Source organism: Stegastes partitus, unplaced genomic scaffold, assembly GCF_000690725.1.
Source record: "Stegastes partitus isolate 25-593 unplaced genomic scaffold, Stegastes_partitus-1.0.2 Scaffold563, whole genome shotgun sequence".
NCBI lineage: Eukaryota > Metazoa > Chordata > Actinopteri > Pomacentridae > Stegastes > Stegastes partitus.
In genome coordinates this window covers 336,516-347,512 of record NW_007578294.1, presented here as the reverse complement: position 1 = coordinate 347,512, position 10,997 = coordinate 336,516, and the positions used below count along the sequence as shown (strand labels likewise).

General features: G+C 40.0%; 1 protein-coding gene across 2 annotated transcripts; it reads right to left on the bottom strand.

Moving 5' to 3' along the window:
- Positions 1-439: 439 nt before the first annotated feature.
- On the bottom strand, positions 440-3,486 carry LOC103362230 (tumor necrosis factor ligand superfamily member 14-like). 2 transcript variants are annotated; one of them, XM_008288530.1, is made up of 7 exons: positions 3,185-3,486; positions 2,619-2,887; positions 1,814-1,867; positions 1,669-1,699; positions 1,413-1,475; positions 1,061-1,295; positions 440-941 (listed from the first exon to the last, which is right to left on the bottom strand). In XM_008288530.1, exons 2-7 carry the CDS (start codon positions 2,814-2,816, stop codon positions 752-754), a joined length of 771 nt encoding a protein of 256 aa, XP_008286752.1. In that variant the 5' UTR covers positions 2,817-2,887; positions 3,185-3,486; the 3' UTR covers positions 440-751. The 2 variants fall into 2 exon arrangements, with proteins under 2 accessions (XP_008286752.1, XP_008286753.1); XM_008288531.1 differs by having other exon boundaries at positions 2,619-2,836.
- Positions 3,487-10,997: the final 7,511 nt, after the last annotated feature.

Below are 10,997 nucleotides of genomic sequence, written 5' to 3'. Positions count from 1 at the left end.
ACCCACTTTGACTTCTGTGCGACGCTGTGGGGTTGGTTTGTTCTGTTTGAAACTGCAGCAGTGTCTCTGAAACTTTCCTCTGTAAAGTGTGAGAAGAGCTGAGTCAGCTTCACCAACCCCAGCACCTTAGAAACACCTCCCCAACGCTCGTCTTCTCCTCTCTGCATCCTTAGTCAACCACATCCTGCGTGCACACACACACACACACGCGCGCACACACTCACACAACCTTTGCAGGCGTTTGTGTAAGTTGCATCTGTGTAATGTGGGTTGTCTGTGGTTTATCACAGTTCGCTTAAAGAATCCACGCTGTTTCCAAACGCTCGTATGTGTGTTCGCACACTTTAGTGTGTGAGCAGATTCTTTAACTGTATATCTATTATTAAAATTTTTCCTCCCCCCTTGTCCGTATGTGATCAGAAACTGAAGCCACCTCTCATTTTGTTTTTAAAAAAACAGTCTTTTATTCACTCAACAAGCTATGTAGCAAAATATAAAATATGATTATACAACCTGAATATCAGATACTTACTTATATTACAACTATTTGTTGTTTTTCATATTTCAGAATTCAAATACATCCATCAAGTACATTATATATTAGTTTCTGTATTTTGTATATATATTACATTTTTCTTGGAAAAAAACAACAACAACAACAACAAAAAAACCACACATCATGTGGTGTGAAGTAACTCAAAGAAACATAGGATATGATCACAAAGTGGGACAGACACATTTCTATAAGACTCTAAGGAAATATCATAAAGGCCCCCATGAAGTTTTCAGTAACTCCTGGACGCAACTTCTTTATATCCTCCAAAGTGACAAAAATTTTATCACCGCTTTGCAGGTGGAAGATCCCAGCCAGGAAATTGTTCCACAGATCCTCCTTTGGAGAAACTTTTGCACTCGCAGATTTTGGGGTCAAGCAGCGGAAACTAAAGGAAACATGTCAGAGATGTCACTATGCAAACGAACCTCATCTAACAGGTGGCACACAAGTATCTGCGACATCAGGAAGGACAAGAAAAGAGAAGGAAGTGGTACAGTGACTAACCTTTTTGATTTCATTAGTTCTATAGGATCGCCATAGGCGCTGGTGTTTTTCATGACCTTGTGCTGGATAAGTGAACACTCCTCTGCAGCATCTAATTGCACTTTGGAGTAGAGGTAGTAGTAACCTTCCTTCTCGATTATCAGATGGCCTTCCTCGTATCTTATGTTTTGGGTGATGGATTCACCTTCTTGAATGTACTGCACCACATTGTTCTGCTGAGCAGTATTTCTAGGACCTGAGATTGAAGAGAGAACAAAGAGAGGAAAGAAGTTCACTGAATTGAGAAAACAAACAAGTTGAGCTCGAGTCAATAAAGTAGGTCATGTAGAGTATTTAGGTTTGAGGTTCTAACCCATCAAGTGAGCAAAGGGTCTCTGCTGCGTCTGTGTCGTCACCGTGGGGATCTCGTTAACCTCTGTTCAAGAAAGCAAGGTCAGATCAACCAATTAGTCATCCTATAAATCAATCAATACAAAAACACGACAAAATCAGGTGTTTGAGTGCTGAAATTCTGAATGAGGCTACGACATGTTGTTGCATAGTCAAACCGTGTTGTTAGTTGTGTGATGAAGCACAATAAATTATGATAACAGAAAGTAACTCAGTACCTTTAGATCCCACTTGACTCATGGTGCCACTCTGAAAAAGACAAAAAATAAATATAAAAGCAGAAGTAAAAACTACAACACATGCCAGGCAGTCTGACACCATGCCTAAAAACAAAAAAAGTGCATACTGTACACCCACACTCACCGTCTGGCCAGATGTTTGGGGACTGGACGTATTCTGGCAGAGAAGGGAAAGTGCCTGCAGGAAGAGAAACGAAGAAAAAGAGTGAAAAACAATAGAAGAAAAAAAAACCCCACCAGTGCGTAATAGGAAGTTAAAAGTTCAGTGAATGTAAGAACAAGAAGAGTCTTGCTTTATGGAAATTGAAACAGAGTTATTTAATTGTGAAAAAATCCACACGAAGACTCCGAGCACATTTAAAAAAAAATTTAAAAATCAGAATAATTATTGTTACATGGAAAACCCCACTTCTTTTAAAGATTTGTTCATAATAACGCTTTTTGTCCACTGTGTCATGTACATAACAACTCTAACTTTCACTTTTGGTTGCTAAGAGACACAGTAGCTATTAAAGGGGTCTTCTCCTTTAGCTTCTAAACATAATCTGACATAGAAAGTTCAGTTTTTAACTCGAGCACTTATTACATAACATGCAGACAGCATAACATTACAAAGGCAGGTGTGTAATAAACAACACTGTGAAACTGCTTTAGAAAAGTGAAGTTAATGTTGTGGGTTTTTCACTTGAGATAGAGAGGAAAGGGAAGTAGAACTAGAGAAAGAGTCCATCTGACACGTTTCTCATTATCAGCCTGTAACTTAAATCATAAATGACGGTCCGTACAGAAATGTGTTCAGCTGGACTCTAATGCTGTGACGTAGAGAAAAAAAAGGGGGAATTCCAGAAAAAAGGAATTTCCAGTCGTTCCAATACCAACAAGGCTTCTCCATTCAATCAGAAAGACACACACACAGACATTAGTCTCACCTCAATTTTTTGGTAAAGCTTGTAGATTAAAAATCCCTCGAAAATGAGTCCCAGAATGGCCAGTACCACCAGCGGGAGAAGAAACTTTTGGCCCACTTTTCCCCACCTTGGCTTCTTTGCGTTGGACATGTCGATGTAGTTGGCCTGGCTGTCCACCACAAACACCTGGGGGCAGGTACCCACAGCGGCCTCCGACATCCCAGCAGATCACACTCCACCTGGGACGTAAAGGCTAAAGGTCAAAGGGGCTGATGTGAGAGGAAGGGACGCTGAAGAGGAAAAGGTTAGGGTTAGGTAAAGCGAATAAACAGGGGAACAGAAAGGCGAGAGATGAAAGACGAAGGGCAGACAGGGGAGAAGACAGAAACAGACAGTGAGAGAGCGTTAAAGACATGCAGACTTGGCCTCAGAAGTCTGCTTACAGTCGGCACACGCAGTGCAACCAGCTTCTGGGAAACTAAGTGATTTCTACACCCCCTGACTGCTTCAACCACACGAGCAAAGACAGCTGTAGCAGGTCCAATAAATCAAACCTTTTTCTTCAGCATACTTTTAAGGGAGCTTACCTTGAATTTAAATGCTCCTGTATCGGCTCAGTCAACCATCCAGCAGCTCGGGTTGGATTTCACACAGTCCTCTGAGGCTCGTTTGGGATGCTGAATGGCAAATATGTTCTCAGCACAAATTTAAAATAAAGAATGAATAACATTCTCTGAACTATGCTACTGAGTACTATTATTCTTCCTCGGCTTTGAGAAATCCTCTGTCTGTACAGATTTCAGTTCCCCTCTCACCTCTTGTGCTCTCTTGCCTGCTGTCAACTATCACTAATATTGCTTTTCTAGCAAGTAAGGAGGAAATGAAGATGACATGGGGAAGAGGCAAAGAAATAGAGACAAAGAGAGAGAGAGAGAGAGAGTGAGAGAGTGAGTAGTGTGTGTGTGTGTGTGTGTGTGTGTGTGTGTGTGTGTGTGTGTGTGTGTGTGTGTGTGTGGGACACTCCCTACGACTTCTGAATATAGTTATCGTCCAAAAGTTGACACTTCCTTTTCTCTTCTCTCTTCAGTTTCTCACTCTTTGCGTTCGGCTCTCTGTCTTGAAGAGTTTTCGTTTGCTTTTTCTGTCTCTGTAGCAACTTCGTTTTTAGTCACTTTCTGTGAAACTTCTTTACCCTTTCTCTTGGCCTCGCTGAAGTACACTTTGACACAGTTTTTAAAAAAAACCAACGGAACCACGTGCGACGTTAAGCCTTTGCAACTTCAGCCGTACCAGCTGAAGTTGGGTGGTCTTGTTGTTACAGAAAAATCGACACGTCCGACCGCACTGTCACCCACAGTGCATTTAGGAAGCACCTTCTCACAACATCAGGGGAAACTTTTCTCACCTGCACCTACACAAGCGTCTCAGGTGATGCTCTGAGCAGAATTTAGTTTGTTTAGTGAGGTAGACTTTTCGAGCAGCAACAACCTGCAGTGATTGAAGATTACTAATGTGTTGCAGAGAATTGAAGACAGTGAAGCAACATCTCTTTTCTTCTTCTTCTTTGTTTTCCTCCCTTATTTACGGTCAGAGTTGCTACATTTTGAGAATGCACGTCCTCTTCCTTTTTTTTTTTTCTCCTTCACAGTTTTATAACCAGCAATTTATGATTTTTGCGTCAGCCTTTTGCATATGTGGGAAGCTGAGCAGAAGTACAAAAATGCAGACAATCTGTGTCGGCTATAGATATATGATCGTTTTGATTTTTTTAAAATCACATTTGTTTCATGTATGTGGATTGTGGACATTGATATTGACAGTTTTCTTTCATTTTTTTTTTTTGTTTAAATGCTGTGACAAGCATTATGAAGATGTAACTAGAAATTAAGAACTTGATGACTCACTCTTGGTCTTGTGCGATTCTCTGTAAAGTAATGTGAAACCAACCGTTTTTTTCTTTTCTTTTCTTTGTTGTAGGAGGTTGCAGTTTGACGAGACAAACTCCATATGGTGAAACTACATGCACTCTGACTTACTTTCTACCCACACACTTTAAATTCCTACTTCATACAAAGACACACATACACACACACGCACACGCATACACATACGCGATGTGTGAACGCTGTGTTCAGTACAGATAAAGATGCAGGGAGGACAGACGGAAGTGTAGAGTCGCTGTGAGCCTGAGTGTAGTTCTTGTGGTTGTTGCTTCTTAAAAGCAGCACTACTGAGGAAGAGACAAACCTTGACATACAGAGTGTTGAGCTCCAGAGGTCACAGTTATTGTTGCTGAAAACACGAGCAAACATTGAAAAAAAAAAACAAAAGAAGTAAATTGTTCTGTATGATACACATATTTGAGCTTTCTGGAGTTCTTTTAAAGGTCTTTTTTCATATATAAAATTTTGGATGTGTAAAATTGCATCTTTGAGAATATAAAAACGCATATTACTGTCATTCCTTTGCCACGCCCTTAACTAGACACCCTTACAGCTATACAAGCCAATCACAATTTTATTAATTGCTATATAGAAACTGAAGACCCAATAGTTGTCAAGCTAAAGATCTGCGTAATCCTCCTCCCAGCTGGTGTCAGCTCTTTACATCTGTCTACTTCTCTCCTGCTCTCTGTGCTCACATTTATTGTATCTTAATGTAGCTGATTTTCCAATAAAACTGTTCTCATTTACATACAAGTGTGAACTAGTAACTGAAATGCAGCCCGTTAGCACTACATGTTACCCAGCAGTCCCTTCACAGTCATTTCCAAGCAGTGGCTCTGCAGCCAAAAATACTAATTTAGTAATTGCAACATTGTTTGACAAACTCACCATAAAAATGGACTAAAGACAACAGCTGTGCTGTCAACTGGGCAATATTTCTTTGTTAAATTATCACTCAGAGATGATGTTAAAAGCCATACAGAGGTCTGGTCTCACACAAATGTTTGCTCTGCAGTCAAGTGTTTTCGAGCGCAGAGAGTCTTCTTCCAGAAAATGGTGAGGTCAGCAGCAGCACAATTTGGAATTGGGCTAAAAACAGACATTACACATGCAGTGGTGAAATAAACTATCCTTGCAGTATTCTGAAAAACGGAAAGAGACGTTCTGGGAACATGTGAGACTTTTATTATTTACTGTAAAGGGACCCAGTACGGGACCTTTAGTCTTGAGGGATGCTAAGTCAGCTAGTCTTAGTTATGTTATGAGAGTAGCTGGAGGACCTATTCATACATCTATACTCACAACCAGGGATTTACAGGCTGCAGATTAAAGTGGGTGTGATAGTTAAGGTAATAATAAAAGCTATTATCCTAAATTATTATTATTATTATTATTATTATTATTATTATTATTATTATTATTATTATTATTATTATTATTAATAATAACCATGCTTTATGTGGGTCTAATGATAATATCAATGAATAAAGTATGATGTAAGTAACTTAGAATACCATCATGTTTATTATTGAGAATATACAGTTGGGGGTGCATAAGTGCTTACAGAGACTCATAAAGTGACCGGCTTGTATCTTGAATTTTTTTTCAGAGACAAAAGAAAACCTTCAATGAACAAAAAGAGGTGCTGCATCAAACAGCAAAGGCCACAAGTAAGCTAATACATGGAGCAACTGTTGAGCTGCCATTGTAGCTTTGAACCGATCTGAAGGTAAACTGCAGATAAATCAATTAGAGCAACAATGTAAGGAAACAGATGAGGGAAGAAAATGTTAAGACACCAGCCATGTCTGGGGGAAAATGAGAGCCAAGTATGAACATAGTTGACGGCAATATTTGCATTTCACTTTTATTCACTGAAAATCTGGTGTTTCCATTAAAATAATGTCCTGTGATGAAACACAATGTGATTTTCTGTGGAACTCATAAATGTTTTTAAATGACTACAGGAATATAATGTAAAAAAAAAAAAAAAAAAAATTTTCTGTGGAACTCATAAATGTTTTTAAATGACTACGGGAATATAATGCAAAAAAAAAAAAAAAGCCATGTTATCTTTGTTAATCATTTACAAAAATACACAATGAACATATCCTTTACACATAATTCAGTCATGTTGTTACATTTAACATCTAATTAGTGGTTTATAGTTTGGCATCTTTAAAGCTGATACATCGCTCGTAGATTGCTTTAATCTTGCGGTACATTACACAGTTTGTGGTACATCTACCCTTCCTATATGAGCATAACATTTACTTTTAGTGTGGCTTTTAAATGTCAAACCACTGAAAAATTTCCAGAACCACACAAAATTTCCAGCAGAGGACACTGACTGACTTCTGCTTGGCTTTAAATGACACAAAAAAAGTCTCCTGGAAGTGACATTATTAAATCATTTTATTAAAACTCAAACATGTTTTATTTATGTGTTTATTTATGTTTTACTATTATGGATTAGAGAGGACTTTAATGGGTTTCCATAGGTGTGAAATGACAGCTTTATCAAGCAGTTGGCTGTGCCGAATTAACTGAAAAATAACATTTGTTTTTAATTAGACCAATCGCTCCAAAGACTTTGTAGTAGTGATGGTAAAAGTAGTGTTCAAAAAGCTTTAATAATAATATTCCTTCCTTTATATGCTCTGTAGGTGGTTGAATTAACAATTGAATTCACTGTTTCGTGTTCTGCTACTGTGACGACATCATATTGTTTGTTCCTCGCTAAAGATTTTCTCTGATTTGAATTACTTCTGCTTGCATTTAAAATAGTGTCAATCACAATTGCCAAAACCCCCAGACGACATGTTCATACAGCTCATACGGCCACACAGAGCAGTCCAAAGTTCCCAAATAATCAGTGTACCATCACAAGTAATAGCTGTTAGCAGATAAGTGGAAAAATGCAAGCTGTTCAGAAGTGTGAAAAAGGGAATGTTTGGCCTTTTTGCTTAAAAATGTATTCAAATGACTATTTCCTCATCAAACAAGTTGCCAGTTATTGTAGTTGATAGACCACTTGTTGCAGCTCTAGTGGTTAAAGTGGGATGATGCAACAGAACTCGTCATTGTAAAAGCAAGTGCAAACAAAAAGTAAGAAATTAAAGTAATAAAGCACTTACGGCAAGAGTCTATCAACTGTGAAACTATTTAGCTCTTTAAAATCAGTCTCATTTGAGCTTCATGGACCTAAAACAGAACCTAAAAGCCACTTTAGTCGGTAATCTTTCTTTCCATATGTTATCTCACTTCTCCATTTTCGGTTTTTGTTGTTGTTGTCATAATGATACCTTCGAGGCTCCAACTGATGGATGTTAAATACTCTTTACTGACTCATGTGCTTCTCACTGGCTCATTCAATTCAATTATTACCTATTTCTCAATATTTACATGTTGCTCCCAATTCCCATTTTGCACAGATTCTTCACACAATTTGCTACAATGTGTCTGTATGTCTAGTCTGTGGTATGTACAAAAACAGCACACTGGGGCAACCGAAACGAGTGGGTGTGCAGATAAACGGGCTGCGTCACAAACTTCATTCTATTTGTAGTGTGTGATTAGTCATTTTCTTCAGTTATATGTCTTGGCCTGATCCAAATCTCCAGTGGTGACACGACACTTGAGCACCACGAGGAGGAGGACTGCCAACTAATACTGAAAACGATAACGCAATTCAGAGTCATGGTAAGCTGCGACAGTAAACCACCGTGCAGTATAAGGCCTGAACTGATCGTTGATTACTGTTGTCACAGCTACACCTGTGTTTTGATACGTTACTGCAGAGAAAGAACAGGTGGAAAGAAAATGAATGATGGCTGAATTCCATTTTGCTGCTTCCACTGAACTACTGTGGAACTGATGTTGCTGACTCAATGCTGGATACAAGCTTTTCATAGCATGCTGTTAGTAAAATCTGTAATCTGTATAAGAGGGAAATGAGTAATGAGTAAGCAAGACAAATATCCAACCCAGGACAGCATACAAAATACACATACACATAAGGGAACCTTGGCCATTTCCACCTCAACTAGATGCTTTTGGGAGCCGTCCACAAGCTTCTGGTCGTATCTTTGACTACTGCTCTTGACAGATCAGTGCATCCATCCATCTATCCATCCATTCGTGAGGAGTCAGGACTTTGGGGAGACCAGTCTTCTGTACCGCTTCTGATGTGTGTTTGGGGTCATTGTCATGTTAGAACACCCAACTGCATCCAAGTCTGTCTCTCCTCCAAACATATTTCTGGTCATTGTGGCTAAATAGCTCAATTCTTGTTTCATCTGGCCAAAGAGCTTTCCTCCAGAAGGCACTTTCCTTGTTCCTCTTTCTGGAAAAAGGGTTTCTCTCAACTTACGTCATTGCAACCTCTCAGCTCATGGTGATGAAAGACGCACTGAAATTTCTCCAAGTGACTTTTCTAACTTGCTGAAGTCAGTGATTTATCAGATCTTTGCTGGGCTCATCAGTCTAATGGGTGTATCAAATGGGCCCAATTTAAATTTGGTTAACGGGAGTCAGCAGCTGTAGTCAATTGTAATCACTCACAAAGAGCTCAGAAAAAACTATTTCCTAGTATTTCCATTATGCTCCCAATTCCCACTTTGCACATGCACTATTTGTCCTTCACAAGATTTGCTACTTTTTTTTTTTTGTTGTTGCTTATTTATATTTGTTACGGGGGTCTGGGAACCCAGGGTAGACACAGATCAGACAGGCAGGTGGAGTAAACAAAGTGATTTATTAACATGGGATGAAACTGAAAACAGAGTGAGGAAGCTAAACTGATGGGAAAACAGAACGGGTTAACCAGACTGAATAAAAAAAAATTAACAAAAAAGGATGAAACTACAAAAACAAGGGAAAAATTCCAAACTAACATCCATCCATTATCTATACAATGCTTAATCCTCACTAGGGTCGCGGGGGGGCTGGAGCCTATCCCAGCTGACTCAGGGGACACCCTGGACAGGTCACCAGTCTATCGCAAGGCTACACTTAGAGACAGACAACCAAGCACACTCACATTCACACCTACAGACAATTTAGAATCACCACTTAACCTCAACATGTTTTTGACTTGTGGAAGGAAGCCGGAGAACCTGGAGAGAACCCACGCTGCACGGGGAGAACATGCAAACTCCACGCAGAAAGATCCCGGTGCCCCCACTGGGACGCGACTGGCGACCTTCTTGATGCGAGGCAACAGTGCTACCAACTGTGCCACCTTGCAGCCCTCCAAACTGACTGGAAAAGTAGGGAAGACTACTACTACTAATAAACTACGCTAGACCAACGAAACAGGGATACTCACAGGGCTGGGGACCAAACTAAAGGGGAGAGACAGGCTCGGGGAATCTGGGGTCTGGCGAGGGCCGGGGAAAAGCTGGTGGCAGGTACAGGTGGGTTGAAGCAGGATCAGGGCAGCCAGTGTGTCGAGGTGCAGGAGGGTTCAGGTGGCTGGTGTTCAGGGAAGGCAGGCAGGAGACAGCTTGGGGACCGGCAGGGAAACAAGGTTTCAAAGTCCATGGGCTGAGGCTGAGGATGGGTGGTCATGACAGTACTGTTATAAAGATGACAACGTGTCTGTATGTCTGGGGCAAAAATTCGTCTAGACTGCAGAGAAACATATGAGTGTACAGCTAAAAGGGCTGCGTCACAAACTTCAGCCTTTCTTAGTGGGTGAGTGGCCCAGAAAATGAGTCATTTTGTTCAGTTATTCATTTGTATTGGCTTGATCCATATCTCCAGCGGTGACGCTACACTTGGAGCACCACGAATAGAACTGCCACCTCGAGAACAAAAAACATTAATGATAAACCCATTCAGAGTCACAGTAAGTTGTTAGAGTGAACCAGCATGCAGAGTAAGATCTGAACTGATGCTGAATTACTGTTTTCACAGCTGTTAGTTACACCTGTGTTTTGACACATCACTTTAGAAAAAGCACAGGTGTAAAGAAGACAGCTGCAATGATGTGGCTGACTCAATGTCACATTACAGCTTACTTATAGTACTTGAAAAGATTTAAGCAAAATCTGTGCCTTTCCTACTATGAGAGGTTAAAAAAAATGAGAAAACAAAAGAGATTTATTTCACGGTCAGGACAGCATACCAAACAGGGAACCAGAAAATGAAAGCATTTGCAATACAGATAATAAATCGGTTAACCAGGTCTGTAAATGTAGCTGTACTGTCACATGTAGTGTGACTCTGTTTAATACAGTTCAATTAGAGAAACTGCCACAGAAGGGCGGACACAGCTGCAAGTAATAAAGTTAATGATGATCAGGTTTTAGTCAGCTAGCGGGCATCGGCAGTAACAGTGAATATTGCCATAGCTTGCTAATCAGCCCACCTCCAACAAACCTTCATTACCAGAGCTGCAGCTGTGAAAACGGTCCTCTGCAGAAAATTAAAATAGTGTCTCTGGTTTATT

What these genes read in the sequence shown, in the direction of transcription:
- LOC103362230 (XM_008288530.1), bottom strand. Translation starts at nt 2,816, where the DNA reads ATGTCGGAGGCCGCTGTGGGTACCTGCCCCCAGGTGTTTGTGGTGGAC. An exon ending in GAGTCAAGTGGGATCTAAAG is followed by an intron (nt 1,476 to 1,668) that starts GTACTGAGTTAC and finishes TTTCTTGAACAG; the next exon opens with AGGTTAACGAGATCCCCACG. An exon ending in GAACTAATGAAATCAAAAAG is followed by an intron (nt 942 to 1,060) that starts GTTAGTCACTGT and finishes TGTTTCCTTTAG; the next exon opens with TTTCCGCTGCTTGACCCCAA.